The sequence below is a fragment of the Hypanus sabinus genome, chromosome 10 (genome assembly GCF_030144855.1).
Source record: "Hypanus sabinus isolate sHypSab1 chromosome 10, sHypSab1.hap1, whole genome shotgun sequence".
Lineage (NCBI taxonomy): Eukaryota > Metazoa > Chordata > Chondrichthyes > Myliobatiformes > Dasyatidae > Hypanus > Hypanus sabinus.
In genome coordinates, this window is record NC_082715.1 from 37,719,516 (window position 1) to 37,739,749 (window position 20,234).

The window sequence follows — 20,234 nt, forward strand, 5'->3', positions numbered from 1 at the left end:
TCAATGATTTGGACTACAGCATTTAATGGATTTGTGGCTAAATTTGCTGATAATACAAAGATAGGTAGATAGGTCCCTGTGCAAGATCCCCTAAAGGTTAACCTCTAGGTTGAGTCAGTTGTGAAGAAGGCGAATGCAATGTTAGCATTCATTTCTAGAGGGATAGAATATAAGAGCAGGGATGTGATGTTGAGGCTCTATAAGGCACTCATGAGACCACACTTGGAGTATCGTGTGCAGTTTTGGGCTCCTTATTTTAGAAAGGATATACCGACATTGAAGAGGGTTCAGAGAAGATTTACGAGAATGATTCTAGGAATGAAAGTGTTACTGTATGAGGAATGTCTGGCAGCTCTTGGGCTGTATTCCCTGGAGTTCAGGAGAATGAGGGGGGATCTCATAGAAACATTCGGTATGTTAAAAGGCCTGAACAGATTAGATATGGAAAAGTTATTTGCCATGTTAGGGGATGCTAGAACAAGAGAGCACACCTTCAGGATTAAAGGATGTCCTTTTAGAACTGAGGTGTGGAGAAATTACTTTAGTCAGAGGGTGGTAAATAGGTGGAATTTATTGCCACGAGCGGCTGTAGAGGCCAAGTCATTGGGTGTATTTAAGGCAGAGATAGATAGATTCTTGATTAGCCAGGGCATCAAAAGGTATGGGGTGAAAGCGGGGGAGTGGGGATGACTGGAAGAATTGAATGAGCCCATGATTAAATGGTGGAGCAGACTCAATGAGCCGAATGGCCTAATTCTGCTCCTATATCTTATGGCCTTATGGTCAAATCAGTTCCTGTCTGATTGGCAACATGGATCCAGTCCAATTTGCCTCCCAAAGCAACAGGCCTACAGCAGATGCCATCTGCTGTTTTTCAACTTCAGTTTGGTGTTCAATACCATCATACCCCAGAACTGGTGGTGAAACTGCACCTCAACACCTCCCTCTGCAATTGAATACTGGACTTCTTAACAGTAAGGCCACAGAAAGTTCACGTGGGCAGCAACGTCTTTCATTCCATTACACTGAGCACTGATGCTCCCCAAGGAGCCCGTTGCTGTTCGCACTGCTGACGTATGACTGTGTCACGGGATCCAGTTCAAACTGTGTCATCAAGTTTGCAGATGATATAACAATGGCTGACCTTATCAAGAACAAAGATGAGATGGAGTTTCGAGAGGAAGTGGAGTGGCTGGTGGATTGCTGTGAGAAGAACAACCTGTGCCTGAACATGGAGAAGGCAAAGGAAATCATTGTGGACTTAAAGGTGTAGATGCACCTACCCCCTTTGCGAATACATGTCTCCTCTGTATAAGTAAAGTTCATGGGAGTTCACATCACAGATGACTTCATCTGGTCCCTTAATATCACCTCCCTCAACAAGAAGACACAGCAACACCTCCACTTCCCAAGAAGATTGAGGCAAGTAAGATCCCCCCCCCCCCATCACTTCTTAACTGTGTTTTAAGGGAGCATCATTGAGAGTATCCTGACAAGTTACATTTGCATTTCCATCTGGTACGTGAGTAGTCGAGCCATCGGACCAGAAGTCCCTACAAAGGACTATGATAACAGCTGAGAGGATAATAAGGGTCTCCCTAACATCCATTAGGGACATTTATCAGGGGTGCTGCATACGCAGGGCCCTTAGTATTATTAAGGATCTCACCCATCCATCCAGTATCCTCTATGACTTTGACCATCAGGCAGGAGACTCTGATGCATAAAAACAAGACTGGTCACGATGGGAAACAGTTTCTTTAACCAGTCCATTAGGCTTCTGAACTCCCCACCACGTTGTACTCAAAATATCATTGGTTAATCTATTCCACACCTCACAATATTTAATATTAATGCACTTTAGTCTGTTATTTCTGTGTGATCCATCTATAAACTTTTATCCTTACCTTTTTAAGTTATCGTGAGTTATTTGTGTTATGTGTACTACTGCGCTTTATACCTTGGTTTGGAGAAACGTCTTATTTCTATATGCTTTATGTGGTTATGTACATGTACATAGTTAAATGACAATAAACCATTTGATTTGACTTGATCTCATTGGTTCTTCACACAACCCTGGAACATCTAGACAGCAAAGATGCATACAACAGGATGAAATTTATGGATTACAGATCAGCATTTTAACACCATCATCCCCTCAAAACTAATCAGTAAACTCAAGACCTGGGCCTTAATACCTCCTTGTGCAATTAAATCCTGGATTTTCTCAGGTGCAGACCACACTGTTTGGATTGGCAAAAGCATCACCACCACAACTCCATCAGCACAGGAGCACCACAAGGATATGTGCTTAGCCCCCTGCTCTATCGCTTTACACCTACGACTGTGTGGTTAAATACAGTTCAACACCACTTACAAGTTCGCTGATGGTATGACTGTTATGGGTCGTATCAAAGGTTGTGATGAATCAGCATACAAGAGGAAAATTGAAAATTTGGTTGACTGGTGTCATAACAACAACCTCTCACTCAATGTCAGCAAGACCAAGGAACCAATCGTGGACTTCAGGAGAGGGAAACCAGAGGTCCCTGAGCCAGTACACATCAGAGGATCAGAAACTTTAAATTCCTGCAGGTCACCATCTTAGAGGACTGTCCTGCACCCATCATATAACTATAATTGCAAAGAAAGCATGACAGCACGTCTACTTCCTCAGGAGTCTACAGAGATCTGGCATGTCATCAAAAACCTTGGCAAACTTCTATAGATATTTGTGGAAAGTGTGCTGACTGGCTACATTATGGCTTGGCATAGGAACACTAATGCCTTTGAATGGAAAGTCTTACAAAAGGTAGTGGAATCAGCCCAGTTCATCATGGGTAAAGCCCTGCAACATCTACATGAAACACTGTAGAAATACAGTATCCATCAAAGATCCTCACCACTTAGGCAATGGTCTTTTTCTCACTGCTATCAGATAGAAGATACAAGTGCTCCAAGACTTGCACCACCAGATTCAAGAACAGTTACTACCCCTCAACCATCAGACGCCTGAACAAAAGGGGGTAACTACACTCATTCTATTTCTTGTGTTCCCAAAACCAATGATCTCACTTTAAGGATTCTTTATTCATTGATCCTATTTACAGCTACTGCTCTATAGATTAGCTAAGTATGCCCACAGAAAAAAGAATCTCAGCATTGCATGTGGTGATATGTATGTACTCTGATTAATTTTTTACTTTGAAAACAGTGGAATGAGTGCATTAACTCCACTCTACTACATCAAATTCATCTAGCCATTTATCTAGCATTCCATAAAAGTTGATAATATTGTCCTTGAAAATGCAGACCACTTTCATAACCTTGGCAGCATTCTTTCCCCAAAAGCAGACATTGATTCAGAGATCAAAAACCACCTGAATAATGTTAGCGGACCCTATGCAAGATTGAGGAAGAGTCTTTGAAGACCGCAACCTACAACTCCATGCAAACCTTTTGGTCTATAGCGTAGTCTTCCTTCCTACATTATTACATGGAGCTGAATCATGGACAATCTACAGTAGGCACTTGAAAGCCCAGAAACAGTACCACCAAAGATCCTTATAAAAGACTCTGAGGATTATCTGCACTAACAGCAGCTTACTGGGGGAGACCAACATGAACAACATCTCCACCATGATAAAGCAACAACAACTCCAAGGGATAGTCACGTCATCTGGATGCCTATCTCATGTCTCCCCAAACAGATCCTTTGCACCCAGTTGAAGGCAGGTCAGTGAGCCCTTGATGGCCAAAACACTTCAGCATAATATCTAAAAACTGGGAAGACATTGCATTCAATAGATGTACCTGGAGGAAATCTGTAGGAATAGAAGCAGGCCATCTCCAAATGTAAAAATGGCCTAAGGAGAAGAAGCACTGATACATCAAGAAAATCCTATATACAGTGGCATGCAAAAGTTTGGGTACCCCTGGCCAAAATTTCAAGTTACTGTGAATAGCTAAGCGAGTAATAGATATCCTGATTTCCAAAAGGTATAAAGTTAAAGATGACACATTTCTTCAATATTTTAAGCAAGATTACTTTTTTATTTCCATCTTTTACAGTTTCAAAATAACAAAAAAGGAAAAGGGCCCGAAGCAAAAGTTTGGGTACCCTGCATGGTCAGTACTTAGTAACACCCCCTTTGGCAAGTATCACAGCTTGCAAATGCTTTCTGTAGCCAGCTAAGAGTCTTTCAGCTCTTGTTCAGGGGATTTTCACCCATTCTTCCTTGCAAAAGGCTTCTAGTTCTGTGAGATTCTTGGGTCATCTTGCACGCACTGCTCTTTTGAGGTCTATCCACTTATTTTTGATGATGTTTAGTTTGGGCGACTGAGGACCATGGCAAAACCTTCAGCTTGTGCCTCTTGAGGAAGTCCATTGTGGATTTTGAGGTGTGTTTAGAATCATTATCCTGTTGTAGAAGCCACCCTCCTTTCACCTTCAGCTTTTTTACATACGGTGTGATGTTTGCTTCCAGAATTTGCTGTTATTTAATTAAATTCTTTCTTCCTTCTACCAGTGAAATGTTCCCCGTGCCATTGGCTACAACATAAGCCCAAAACATGATCAGTCCACCCCCGTGCTTAACAACTGGAGAGGTATTATTTTCATGAAGTTCTGTACCCTTTTTTCTCCAAACCTACCTTTGCTCATTGCGGCCACAAAGTTCTATCTTAACTTCATCAGTCCACAGGACTTGTTTCCAAAATGCATCAGGCTTATTTAGATGTTTCTTTGCAAACTTCTGGCGCTGAATTTTGTGGTGAGGACGCAAGAAAGGTTTTCTTCTGATGATTCTTCCATGAAGGTCATATTTGTGCAGGTGTCGCTGCACAGTACAACAGTGCACCAGCACTCCAGAGTCTGCTAAATCTTCCTGAAGGTCTTTTGAAGTCAAACGGGGGTTTTGATTTGCCTTTCTAGCAATCCTACTAGCAGTTCCCTTGGAAAGTTTTCTTGGTCTTCTAGACCTCAACTTGACCTCCACCGTTCCTGTTAACTGTCATTTCTTAATTACATTACGAACTGAGGAAACAGCTACCTGAAAATGCTTTGCTATCTTCTTAAAACTTTCTCCTGCTTTGTGGGAATAATTTATTTTAATTTCCAGAGTGCTAGGCAGCTGCCTAGAGGAGCCCATGGTGCTGATTGTTGGGACAAGGTTTGAGGAGTCAGGGTATTTATAAAGCTTTGAAATTTGCATCACCTGGCCTTTCCTAACCATGACTGTGAACAAGCCATAGCCCTAACAAGCTAATTAAGGTCTGAGACCTTGGTAAATGTTATGAGAGCTCAAATCTCTTGGGGTGCCCAAACTTTTGCATGGTGCTCCTTTCCTTTTTTTTCCACTCTAAAATTGTACAAAACATAAATAATAAACCAATCTTGTTTAAAATGTTGAAAAGAATGTTTCATCTTTAACTTTTTGATTTCTGGAGATCAGTTCATCTACTTACTTAACTATTTGCAGTAACAGAAATTTTGACCAGGGGAGCCCAAACTTTTGCATGCCACTGCAAGACTTTGGGCTATTTCATCCTTACAGGTATGCCTTTTCCCAGAACAACCTGAGAGATTACTGCAAAGCATAAGAGGAAGATAGGTAAATTAGGTGAAAAAAGTGGTTTATGCCATTAAATGTTGGAATCATGAATAGGTATGGATCTGCTGAAATACACATTTCTACTCTACGTTTTCATTGCAATTCATGTATTTCTATGTAATGAAAAGTTGCAATTCATATCAAAGTGTCAACTTGATTCTCAGATTGACTAAAGCTAGACTGATGGAAAAGTATATAGCTAGGTAAAAAGAGCTACGACTAGATGGGAAACAGACAAAAGGTACATTTGTAATTCTGATCTTCTGTACCTAGTGAAACCTACTGAATCTGTGGGATTAATTCTCAAAGCTACTGTAGGATTGTAAATGAGATTTTTTTTTACATGTACTACAGTAATTCTTTTACTACTTGGAATGTCGAGTGGGTGAAATTAAAACAAGCCATACGCACATAGACAGTGCAAACCTAAGAGAAGGAAATGCTAAAAGTCTACACGAGCGCTGCTGAAAACCAACAGTAACAAAAAGTGCAGCTCAGAAAATTAGCTGCATTAACACACTTACAATCACTATTCAAGCTGATGTGAACCTCACAATTACTTAAGGAAACAAATTACCACCCTCAGAGGGGGAAATATAAAATGTGTAAAAAGTAATTATTAAAACTTAATGTGTTGGATACAAATTGTAAAAGGTAGGCATATGAAACTTGCTACATGTGGTATAATCCTTTCTAAAAGTATTATTGTTTTGGCTTCGCTATGACATGGAAAAGCTCTAAATAAAAGATAACAATGAACAATTGCTCTGGCCTTTTGCTGCAATTTGATTACTGTGGCCAAGGAGTATTGATTTACGTGACTGAAAATGAAGAGAAAATGGACTCTTACCTGAAATTCCAAATTGCTTGTATTTTTTGTTGTCACTTTTGCTTCACTCCTAGTCTCTTTTATAGTTCCTGCCGATAAACAAGTAAAAACTAAGTTTTAAAATCTGAATTGATGGAATAGGAATTTCATACTTTTCATATTCACATTTTTTCCACCTGCAATTGCTAACATGAAAAATAAGGACTGAAATAGCAAAAACTAAAAATGACCTGATAAATAATGAACAATGCAAACTAATGGATGAGTTGGTGTGGAAGGCAAGTACAATGTTAGCATTCATTTCAAGAGGTCTAGAATATATGAACAGGGATGTGATGCTGAGGCTTTATGAGGTACTGGTGAGGCCTTTCCTTGAGTATTGTGAACAGTTTTGGGCTCTTTATCTTAGAAAAGATGTGCTGGCATTGGAGAGGGTTTAAAAGAGGTTCACAAGGATGATTCTGGGAATGAAAGGGTTATCAGATATAGTTTGCTTGATGGCTCTGGGCCTTAGGATAGAGGGGCATCTATTTAAAACAGATGTGGAGAAATTCCTTTAGCCAGAGGGTGGTGAATTTAATTTGTGTAAATTGTTTCCACAGGCAGCTGTTGAGGCCAGGTCTTTGGGTGTATTTAAGATGGAGATCGATAAATTCTTGATTGGCCACATCATCAAAGGTTATGGGTAGAAAGTTCTGGAGTGGGGCTGAGGAGGGGAAAAAAGGATCCGCTATAGTGGCGCAGACTCAATGAGACAAATGGCCTAATTCTGCTTTGTCTTATGGTCTGATGCACATACTGCATAGTTCTTCAAAAATGATGTTTCACAATTTATGCTATATTCATTCCTTATGCAGGAGTGTTGCATGTTTGTACTGTAGTCAGTCAATGTGATACTCTTACTTCTGGATTTTTTTTAGCAACTCTTTAAAAGAAAATTTAAAATTTTTTCATCCTTCTGTTTCATTGACAGTTCCTTAAAAGTTTGTGAAATCACTAACATATTGCAAATTTTATCTATTCTAATACTATTATGGCAAAAAACATCATCCTTATGGAGTGAGATGGGGATAACTCTGATATTGGGTAATGGCAAGGATCTCTGAAGAAATAGAATTGAAAATACTCATGGACTAAGGTGTTAACTATCCTGTACCATCACCAGTGGGATCATCAGTTGATCTGCCACCTGTCCTCAGGAGTTTCGGCTCACTTATGATCAAGACTCTCTCGAGGTGGTGGGCCAGCTGCGCTAAAGCGCCACCTCCCACTGGTGAGCTTAACAACTTGGCATTTGCCTCTATCAGAGTTGTTGGTCGATTCCATCCATCAGATAGTCTACTCTTCAGGTGTCTATGCAGCTACTGAAGAGTTTGCAAAAGATGGATACACTGATACAAGTGTATACAAGTCAGAACCTCCAAGTGACTGAAATCAAAAAGCCAAAAAAAGGCCATGGAACAATCTTCAACAGAAAGGCCAAATGTTGGACTTGCTTTGTTTAGCTGGGTCACTCCAAAGACAACAGCTACACTTCCAAGGCTTAAGGCTATTACATATTCTGAGCGGAACCTCAAATGGCCTCTATCCAGTATAAGACCCATCATAATAAATGTTTCTAGGATAAAAGGTTACAAAAATGTTTCTGTCGTAGGCTACAAAACACACCTAGGATTACTGAGTAAGTTCTCCCTCAGTTGCTTACATATCTGTCCAATATCGCCTAACTTTTAAACACAAGTTCTGTGACCGCTGTTTATTGCACATGCTCACACTCTGGGTTACATTCAATTGAAGTTCATGGAATTGTAAATGAGTTCAAAAGAGAGCTAAGCTTGAAGAATGCAAAACTCCTTTAGCAAAATACCCATGATTTCTTATAAGCTAGGTTTATTGTTACACAACAACTGCAACATGCACTTGTTAGAGCAAGGTCTTAAAATAATCGCAAGTGTAAGGCAATTGGAGACTAGACCTTGTCCTAGGGCTGTGCAACATGCAATTGTGGGCAATATCCACATATGCTCAACATGCACATTCTCCACTCTCATGGACAGATGGACACACAATATTCACAGTTGTGCTGACTGCCTATTCCTTCCAACGTACCCCACCCTTCCCATCAGCCCCCTCCCTCTAAGCTTGTACGCCTTTGTCAATTCCACTCCAGAAGAAAGATCACCCCAACGTTTGCCATAAGTTTACAGTATATGATCACATCCAGACACTGAACTCTCAAGTCAACTCTTGCACAGGATGATAAACCTTACACTAGATAGACAGTTATCTTTTACCTCCATTGCACAACACTGACCCAGCATTTATAGTACGCTGTAAGATGCTGGAAAACATGGATCACTTTTGTCAACGTAGGCGGACATTAATAACAAAATGCGTAACCACTACAGCATGCTTTGGCTGACTTGAGAAAAGATCTCTGGAAAGAAATACTGCCATGTGTTGGTTCTACATTTAAAAAAAAATTCTTGCTTAAATATCTAGAAGACCCAGTAAGCAAAAATTAATGATTTGTGTCTGATCAAAGATGGGGCACTATCTTGTGGGAGTTTTATATTAGATTCTGCTATCTCCACAGTCTGGATGGGTAGTAATTATATCTAATGAGAACAAGTATGTGTGTCAGATCACACTTTGAAAAGACATTTCTTTTAACACCGCATTAACACTATCAAGCTCAGTAAATCACATGTTGGTTTCTCATGCCTGAGATGTATCCTTACAATGTGGAGCACTGAAATCTATAACTTCCCAAGTTAACATACAGGTGGAATCTGCAACTGGGGCAAACTTGCAAAGTAATTTGTTTGATAGTAGTTTACTTATTTCAAAACTATAATTGCATCTTTATGTATAACTGTAAGTGCAATACTGATGAAGGGTCTCAGCCCAAAATGTCAACTGTTTATTTCCCTCCAAAGGTGCTGCCTGACCTCCTGAGTTCCTTCACCATTTTGTGTGCATTGCTCTAGATTTCTGGCACCTGCAGAACCTCGTGTCTTGCATCTTTATGTTATATATACCAAATAAGCCAAAAAGCCTCAAAGGACACTACAAATTAAATCTGTTGGACTTAGACCAGATTTGTTCTTAGTTGAACAATATGTTCTTATTAATCATACATTGTACTGTACTTCATTTCTAAAATGCAGCTTTATTGCTAGATTCAAATCTACTCAAAGAAATTGATTTTTTTGAAGTAACAGAGTTTAAAACCCAGTCACTAATAAAGCCACATCTATAAAGATCATATTTGCAATTTACCTTGTGTTTTTGTCTTGTGTTTTGATTTCAACTTCTTGCTCGAGACCTCCACAGCAGAACTTATCTTGTTCTTTTGTGCCATCACAAGAAACTGAAAAGGAACCACAAACAATAAGAATATAAAGCAAATGGCTATGTTTTCCGGCTCAAGGAATATTAATGGAGGAATTAACAGGTGTTCATGGTTATGCAAGGATTTGCTAGAACAAAAAAAATGATATTATGACCTGAAACTCTTTTATAAGGGATTGATGGGCAGATGTTGAGGCAAGACACTGGATATATCTACAGAGTCTGCAAGTTCTTATTATTAAGAGCATCAAAGGTCACAGGGAGAAAGGAGAATAGGGTTGAGAGGGAAAATAAATTAACCATGATCCAAAGCTGGAGCAGACTCGATGGGCCAAATGTCCTAATTCTGCTGTTATGTCTTATTGTAGGACCAGTTCTCAAAACACCATTGGTATATGTGAAGGATTTTTTCCCTCTAGGGTTATTAGGGTATGAAATAAACACTGCTGTTACAATTGAATCCATTATAATCAGATCACCAAAATACCAAAAGTAAAATTAAGCATTAAATCAAGGGAGTCTAGAGAATCAACATTTTCATTCTTCAAAGAAATGATTAATAAAAACAAAACAAAAATAACTTCTGAATGGCACAAAAGATAGATTTACAAGCAGATGTTATCAATGATTAATGCATTATGCCCTTCCTTTAGCAATATTATTCCACTACTTTGGCAATTTTCTTCTGCCCTCGTACATCATGTCCTTTTTATTCATGATGACATTTCCACTATTTTGCTTCAGCTTACAGTTGACAAAGTGTAGATTTCAGTGATTTTTCTGAGCCAACTAACTTTAGCAACACATACTAAAAATACTGGAGGAACTCAGCAGGTCAGGTCTTCTCCTTTCCTTTCCAGGGTCTCAGCCCGTAACATCATTAGTTTACTCTTTTCCACAGATGCTGCCTGACCTGCTGTGTTGCTCCAGCATTTGTGTGTATTGCTTTGGATTTCCAGCATCTGAAGAGTTTCTCATGTTTCCAATTCAAACCTTACCTGACAAATGCATTTAGCAGTACTTTCAGTGAAATTAAGTACAGTGCATTCCAGTTAACTGGGACACATCAGGAACAGTACATTTTGGCCCAATTAAGGAGCTGCTCAAATTAGCTGAAGTTTCATGGAAACAGTTAAAAGAGTATATAAAAAAGACAAACTATGTTTTACTGAATAACAAATTATGCATTTAAATGAAATATAGAACAAATTATAACATTACTAATATCACTAAAGTACTATAAAACTATGTATTGTTTCTTAATAGTTATCGATGGAGGAATTCATACAGTGTACGGTATTTTTATGATTGACTGTAAATGAACAAAATCAGTGCAGGCACCTAGTGCAGATAATGAATTGCCTTCATACAATGTTTTCAAAAATTACATCCTCCAAATCTTCATTTTCATTGTAATATTCAAGATGATCGTTGGCACCTTCACATTCTTTGTAGTTCCTAACTTGTTAAAGTAGTGAAATCATTTCATTTTAACTCCTGGCAATTTCTCGCTTCTCTAAACCTGAATGCTTGAAGCTACAGTGAACAAAACAATTCTGAATTGTCTTAATTCTTATTTCTTGCCAATTATCAGTAACAAAAATCATTGCTTTTTCAACACAAACACACACAACTAATGATATTTAAAAACTCTTCACTCTAAGCACAGTATAGTGTTTAACGGGCACGCAAGTGCACACAACTGACTCTAATTAAACACTGTTTGGCAACAGTCTCCTGTCCCAATTAAGCAGCATAGTGCCCCACATAAATGAAGGGAATCCTGGCTATTTTCTCGATTATTTTTTGTTCTTTAAGAGTTGCTCCAAATAAGTGGTTGCCCCAATTAACCAGAATCCACGGTACTCCAGCTAACATTCCTTACAGCAGTTCGCCCAGGAATCATACCTATATTCTTCCTGAATTCTACGGGGAGTATCACAAGTTACATTAATAAATAGCACTGAAAGTAAGATTTTTTTAAAAACAGAACTCAGTGCTAGGTCCACAAGACAATACACACTCTAATTCAGTGCCCACAAACAAACACAACTAATACATGCTGCTCAGCATTACAGTTTGCAAGAAATTCAAGACATCAAATGATATTTTATAGACATGACAGTTTTAACAAATGATCAAAGAACAAATATAGCACATGCACAAATAAAAGCAAAACCACCAGAATTCACCTTCCTGTTTTCTTTACCCAAAAACCAAACAAAAAAAAAACGGTCATAGTTCCTTCCTGCAACAGTAGCAGTTACAAGGGATACAGAAATCCAAAATTATTACCAATTGTTGCCTCGTAGCCAAATTATGCAAGTCATAGATCACAATAGATTTCCTTTATTTATTCTTTCTTTTTAAATGTATGTGTTGCTGGCACTGGCCAGCTTTTACTCCCAATCCTAAAATAAAGTTCATCAATGGTGGATGTCAGTTGAACAAAGGAACAAAGTTGGAACTGATGTCAGAATCAGAATCACGTTTAAAATCACTTGCATATGTCGTGAAATTTCAGCAGCAATACAAAATAATAGAAAAAAATGTGAATTACAGTGCATGTAGTTAAATTAATTAGTGCAAAAATAGAAATAAGGAAGTAATGAGGTAGTGCTTATGGGTTCAATGTCCATTCAGAAACTGGATGGCAGGGGGAGAAGCTGTTCCTGAATCACTGAATGTGTGCCTTCAAGCTTTTGTACCACCTTCCTGATGGTAGCAATGACAACAAGACATGACCTGGGCAATGGGGGTTCTTTATGCTGGATGCTGCCTTTTTGAGGCATCGCTCCTTGAAAAAGCTGGAGAGGCTCGTACCCATGATGGAGCTGATTCAGCTTACAACCCTCTGCAGCTTCTTTCAATCCTGTTCAGTGGTCTCCCATACCAGACAGTAATGCAGTCAATTAGAATACTCTCCATGGTACACCGTAGAAATTTGCAAGTAACTTCTGTGACATACCAAATCTCCTCAAACTGTTGAGAGATGTCCCAACATCTCTTTCCTAATATAAAAGGTTGCTAATGTTAATTGTTTAGATTCTTATGAATAAAAGCTACTGCACTGAGGCCAATCAACATGTACTCTCTTGAGAAGTGCACATATTCAGGCAAAGGAAATCCGGCAGAAAGAGGGAAGACAATCACCAAACCAAATGCATTACTTTGGAGACTAAATTTTGATATGTTATTAAAATAAATAGTGCAGTAATGCTTGGAAAGAACCATTTATAAATTAATACAATAGCTCTATTGCATAACACAAGCATTTTCAAAGTCAAAGTATATTTATTATCTAAGTACATACACTACATACAACCTTGAGATTCATCTCCTTACAGGCAGCCACAAAACAAAGAAATCTCGTAGAACTCATTAGTAAAACATCCAATGTACAGGAAAAAAAACAAACTGTGCAAAGAATAAAAGCTGGCAATGAACTGAAGTTCATGAAAATCATCACCGTAGTCTTAGTTCAACTTAAAGATGAGTAAACCTCGCAAAGCAGCGAGTTGAACTCACCCATCCTTAGTCTCTGCCCACCCCCCGACACCCTGACCTTTCCAATTTGGCTCAGCACTTAAATTCTCCAAACCTCAGGTTGTTCCGCACTCTCGGACCCAGGCCCAACTACTTCAATATGCTCTCAGGCCTGGGCCCCATCACCCCGATTTGGCCCTTACCCAAACTTTCCAATTCAGCCCAATGCTTAAATTGATCAAACCTCAGTTCTTCCCTCATTCTCGGACCCTGCTCACCTGGGTTCTGCCGCATGGAATCGCCTCCATGTCTGCTCCAGCTATGAACAAACGCACACTCTTGAGCCCGGGTCCCACAGCCTTGATTTGGCTCATATATGCTTTGCCACAACCGCCCTGCACCTTCAAGACTTCAGTTCACACCTTTGATGTTTATGACAGAGCCAAAGGGTTTTAACTATTATAAGACATTGGAGCAGAATTAGGCCATTCAGCTCATCAAATCTGTTCCTCTATTTTATCACGGCTGATTTATTAACCTTCTCAACCCTGTTCTCCTGCTTTCTCCCTGGAATCCTTGACACCCTTACTAATCAATGAATTATCAACCTCTGCTTTAAATATACCCAATAACTAGGCCTCCACAGCTACCTGTGGCAATGAATTCCACAGATTCACCGCCCCCGGTTTAAAAAAAAATCCTCTTCATCTCTGTTCTAAACAGACATGTATTTTATAAGAAACAAACTTAATAAAAAGGATTGAGGATAGAGCTGGAAAGATACTAAACCATACCACCTTTTATTTGAAATTTTAAACCAGGACTTTTAGCAATTCCTCAGTCCTGGAATAGTAACAATACTAGCATGTGTCTCAACAGTATTTCAAAATTTCAATTAGAGAAAATAAAGAACACATTTAAATGTGAAGTGTTAAGAGAGGCACAGTATTAATAAACAGAACATGTTCTGATACTGCTTTTAAAGTACTTTTGAACTTAGAACATTTACTTTTTACTGCTAAAAACAAATCATTAATGGTAGACATATTGCAATTTTGTCTAGTTCCTTTAATTTCTTCTGTATGAACTGATTTTTGATTTTAAAAAATTGCACACTCAAATTAGATTATTTGCTCTGTTCGTTCACTCATTACCTTCACCGCATGGTTTCTTAATTTGCTTCCCACTGAGCTCCAGTTTTCTGAATAATTCTGCCCTCAGGTTCTACTTTTGATTAGTTCTCTATTTGGTTTTTCCTTGAAATTCTATGTACATTGTTTCCATTTACAGTACTTTGAGTATTACTTCAATTCCAGCACTGTTTACTCATACTTTTTCTGCATGTTTCTTTGCCTGTACTACTGTCTCATTGACTGAAACACCATGCCCTCTTACTCTGGTACCTACTCTTCTGCAACTTAGGAATTATTCATCAGTGTTCCCATTCTGCTACAATACCAAACTGGCTCTGATAGGCAAAGATGATTGTAACAAAAATTATCAATCCTTCATCTTGGTCCATCTGCAGCCTTCAACATTGGTGAAAACCACATCTCCCTTCAATAAACACTTTCTGCTCTATTCCAGCAGGGAACCAGACTAGAATTAATTCCCACCTATTTAGACACAAGTATTTGATCACTTGCAAAGACTTCCCTTCCCATACTCCAAATGGTACATCTCTGTTTCCTGAAAATTTATTTTTGGACAAATTCTCATCTAGAATCTGGGAAAGATCACTTGCTAACATCTTCAGTTTCCATATGCTGATGATAATCTGTGTTGACCATAAAGACCATAAACATTGGAGCAAAATTAGGCCATTTGGCTCATGTAAATATACCAACTGATTGGACTCCACTTCTGGCTAAAGAAAAAAAATTCTTATCTCATTCGAAAGGGAAATCCTTCTATTCTGAGGCTGTGCCCAATGGTGTTAAGACTCTCCCACTATTCAAAACATCCTCTGTACTTCTACTCTTAACTGGTTATTTCAATATTCGGTAGGTTTCAATGAGATCCCCCCCTTCCACTTCCTTGAAACTTATTCTTCAAAACTTTTCCTGTCCATGTGCCTTTTAAATTTTGTTAATGTACCTACTGCAACAACTTTCTCTGGCAGCTCATTCCATATACTGACCCTGCCCCAGGTGAAAAAAAATTACTCAGGCTATTAAATCTTTTCCCACCTTCCTTCTTGAATCCCCAACCCTGGGTAAACGACCATGTGAATTCAACCCTATCTATGCCCTCATAATTTTATACACCTTAATAATATAACCCCACATTCCCTGATGCTCCAATGAAAAAAGTCCCAACTCGCTCAATCTCTCAAGAACGGGGATGAGGGGAGGGAAAGGAAGGAGAAACCATGTACTTGGAAAAGCAAAGCCACTGATTTGTACCTTCCTGGACCAGGCCCACTTGTTGTCCCTACCTGCCTCTGCTCACCTATGCCGGATATGGACAGCCAGCACACACTCAAGTAGGATAGTAAGTTCCAGGTAAAGCAGTCTTAATGTGCCACCTCCAGAAAGCAAAGATGGAATTTCAGTTTTGCCTTGTGTCCAAGTGATAAAGCATTTAACAGTTTTGATATCACATTCATAAAAAAATCTTTGAAACACTGAAGTCTAATAATTTTTTAAAATCACATTTTCTCCATTCTGCTTGTCAAAAATCCTCATTGACACAAGTGGGACATTTGATTCCAAATGACTTTAGAGCCACGCATGACTAAAGTTGCCAATTTCCATCACTGTCATATCTATGCCTACTTTCATCTGGTTTTGCAAACCACTTTAAGATTTAACTTGACCAATGTACTCCTGCACTGCACCATTTATAAACCTGAGATGACAAACACAAACACTGCAGTCTTAACTCACACGAAGTCCCTGTTCACCCAGGTTTTTGTCACTTCATATCAAACAACTCAATTTAGAAATTGTTCCTTGCTTTCTGATTCTTTTACATCTTCTGTACCACTTCTGGTGCTGTGAAATTACACCCTGCGTCTAGCCAATCAACCAGCAACAAACTTAATGTTCTATCACTGACAGTGATGCCTCCAGATCCAAAGCCCTAAACAAAGTATTACTTTTAGGCAAAAGACCAAAAGCTTGGTCATTCTCTTTTCAAGTGGTTTTATTTATATTTCGTTTGACAACTATTCCCATTAAGAATATATAATTCATTCTTTATGTAGCTTTGCCAGCTATAAAGATCAGCACTTTGAAGTATTCATCTTTTTTTACGGCCTATGGAGCGTGGCGGTTAGAGTAATGCTTTACAGCGCCAGCTGTAAGATTGGGTTTCAATTCCCGATGCTGCATGTAAGGAGTTTGTATGTTCTCTCTTTTGACTGTGTGGGTTTCCTCTGGGTGCTCTTGTTTCTTTCCACAATCTAAAGGCGTACAGGTCAGGGCTACTGACCTGCGGGCATGCTATGTTTTGTTTGTGCCAGAGCATGGTGACATTTATGGGCTGCCCTGCATATTCTCAGCATAAACAACACATTTCACTGTATGCTTTGATGTTCTGATATACATGAGAAAAATAACACTAATCTTAAATATTGATCTTTTGTGCATAGCTTTTTATATTTTTTATTCTAGAACTAATCAATAGACTTAGTTTCTGTTGATTGCTATGCATATTTTCAACTATTTTCCCTCCTAGAAGTCATTGGTATAACCCTGCTGACATGACACCTCTACTTCTTGGGTGCACAAAATTTACTTTCCCCAAGTCACTCTTCTACCACCAGATAAGTCATTTCCTTTCTATGAATTGACTATTTCTTTACAGTAAATTCAGATCAAGAACTAAAAATTATGAAGTACTTGCAGGCTATAAAACCCTTTTATTCCTTCACACTATTCACGTTAATACTATATGCAAACAAAACATATAGAACATATGTTCTATACAGCACATTACAGGCCCTTCGGCCCACAATGTTGTGCCGATCCTCAAATCCTGCCTCCCATACAACCCCCACCTTAAATTCCTCCATATACCTGTCTAGTAGTCTCTTGAACTTCACCAGTGTATCTGCCTCCACCACTGACTCAGGCAGTGCATTCCACGCACCAAACACTCTCTGAGTGAAAAACCTTCCTCTAATATCCCCCATGAACTTCCCTCCCCTTACCTTAAAGCCAAGTCCTCTTGTACTGAGCAGTGGTGCCCTGGGGAAGAGGCACTGGCTGTCCACTCTGTCTATTCCTCTTAATATCTTGTACACCTCTATCATGTCTCCTCTCATCCTCCTTCTCTCTAAACAGTAAAGCCCTAGCTCCCTTAATCTCTGATCATAATCCATACTCTCTAAAACAGGCAGCATCCTGGTAAATCTCCTCTGTACCCTTTCCAATGCTTCCACATCCTTCCTATACTGAGGTGACCAGAACTGGACACAGTACTCCAAGTGCGGCCTAACTAGAATTTTATAGAGCTGCATCATTCCATCACGTCTCTTAAACTCTATCCCTCAACTTATGAAAGCTAGCACCCCATAAGCTTTCTTAACTACCCTATCTACCTGTGAGGCAACTTTCAGGGATCTGTGGACATGTACCCCCAGATCCCTCTGCTCCTCCACACTACCAAGTATCCTGTCATTTACTTTGTACTCTGCCTTGGAGTTTGTCCTTCCAAAGTGTACCACCTCACACTTCTCAGCCCACTTCTGCATCCTATCAATGTCTCTCTGCAATCTTCGACAATCCTCTACACTATCTACAACACCACCAACCTTTGTGTCATTTACAAACTTGCCAACCCACCCTTCTACACCCACATCCAGGTTGTTAATAAAAATCACAAAAAGTAGAGGTCCCAGAACAGATCCTTGTGGGACACCACTAGTCACAACCCTCCAATCTGAATGTATTCCCTCCACCACAACCCTCTGCCTTCTGCAGGCAAGCCAATTCAGAATCCACCTGGCCAAACTTTCCTGGATCCCATGCCTTCTGACTTTCTGAATAAGCCCACCATGTGGAATCTTGTCAAATGCCATACTAAAATCCATGTAGATCACATCCACTGCACTACCCTCATCTATATCCCTGGTTACCTCCTCAAAGAACTCTTATTAGGCTTGTTAGACACGATCTGCCCTTCACAAAGCCATGCTGACTGTATTCCCATCTTATTTTTGCATTTCAATTTCTTCTGAACAGCACAGTACCGCAATAAATAAACAAACATGGAAGCAGGCTCACCAGCCCACTGAATCCATGCTGACCATCAACTATTTATGCAAACTCTTATATCCTCAACAGCTACCACCAACCCCAGATTTTTGGAATGTGAGGGGAAGCAGGAATGCCCTCAGGAAACACAAGCAATGACAAAGAGAAGACATAAGCTCCACACAGCCAGTACCCAAGATCAGGATTGAACCTGTGTCTTTGAAGCCATGAGGCAACAGCTCCACTGGCTGTGCCACTCTTTCTGATGAAGGCTAACATTTATCTGAAAAAAACTTTGGCAACAAGTCTTTGGTTGCAGAGCTGAAGAATGACACTTGTACTTTGTGAGCCCAAAAAATGCAAACAGTAAAAGAGAAATCATCAAGTCTAGATGACAAAAGAAATCAAAAGATCTGGTGACATTTCCTGAAATAAAATACCTTGATGCGAAACAAGCGAAACGATCTGTTGTAAATTTACTGCAGAGGAATCAGCTTGTTCTTCTCAACCATATGCAGCAATCCCTATTAAGAAACACAAAAGGAGCCATACTCCTCCTCCTCCTCCTCAGAGTATACAGATAGCTGGCTCTTTAAAAGCAGTATCAAGCACATCTGGCCCACAGAAATGGGCACTGACAGGCTATTCACTGCAATATTAATAATGAAGCTTTTAAACTTTTAAATATTCTAATTTTGGAAGACAAACTTCAATAACTACCATCTCATAAGAGTCCCGTTAGGAATTTTGCTTGTTCTGGCACATACAAGTAAATGGATGTGTATCTTGTCGTCTCCTTCCCCCCCCCCCCCCCCCCCCCAACAATAAAAGATGCACAAATTTGATCAAACGTGGTAAATAACGACAAGCAGGTCAGCCCAAATCCTGCACAACATGGACACAATGCAGGTTATGGAGGGGGAAGCAGTTTTCAATCAAAAAGAACCACTGATCTTCGCAGTCCAAGAGGTAATTTAAAAAAATCTATTTTCAAGGTTGAAAAGCAGATTTTTTTCCCAAAAAAATGAGAGCGTGTTTCTTTTCCATTCCCAGCTCTCATCACACAAACATCCTATATGGTACAAATAATATTGCTTCAAATCACATATTTATTTTTTTAAAAAGTCCTTTCAATAAAAAATGGCGTGAACAAGGAACCCGCCTCCTCCACAATATCCAAAAACTAAGCACAAGCGGCGATCCATGGATTCGCTTCCTTGCGCCCTGTGCACGGGCAGCGGGTTATAACGGAGGAAGCCTGAGAGGCCTTTAGTTTCCATTGCAATGTTTGAAAGCGTAATTAAAATTAAATAATGGGATGAATGCTGCAACCACAGTACCTTTCAAATCGCAAACGCTCGGTTCACACTGACGTCGCCGCACCAGGAGTAAGGAGTGGCTCCGCACGACACTTCCGCCCGACCCTGAGAGTGTGTTTGCAATAACAAGGAGCGCATGAGCTGGAGAAAGAGCGAGTGCAGCCCTGCAATTAGACTTGGAAGGAGAATGAAAGAAGAGCCTAGAGTTTAGAGCGAGAAAAGCAGGCGAGTTGAGTGAGGAAGATAAATGGTAAATAAGATAAAACGTGAGGAAATACGAGATTATTCACTGAGGCAAACGGAATACAAAAGCGAAATATTTGTGAAAAGTGTATAACTATTAAACGTGGACATTGGGAGTAAAACAATCTTTTCTGTACAAGAAATTGTGAAGGCAGGTAAAGTTTTACAACATATAGGATAAAAGTTAGCT

General features: G+C 39.5%; 1 protein-coding gene across 1 annotated transcript in view; it reads right to left on the reverse strand.

Annotated features, from left to right (window-relative positions):
- Positions 1-19,956, reverse strand: part of znf512 (zinc finger protein 512) — a 53,885-nt gene extending 33,929 nt beyond the window's left edge. Inside the window, exons 1-3 of the mRNA XM_059981685.1 lie at positions 19,823-19,956; positions 9,724-9,814; positions 6,463-6,530 (exon numbers count right to left, since the gene is read on the reverse strand). Of these exons, the coding sequence (XP_059837668.1) occupies positions 6,463-6,530; positions 9,724-9,805 (150 nt within the window). The 5' untranslated portion in view covers positions 9,806-9,814; positions 19,823-19,956. The remainder of the gene's footprint in view (positions 1-6,462; positions 6,531-9,723; positions 9,815-19,822) is intronic.
- Positions 19,957-20,234: the final 278 nt, after the last annotated feature.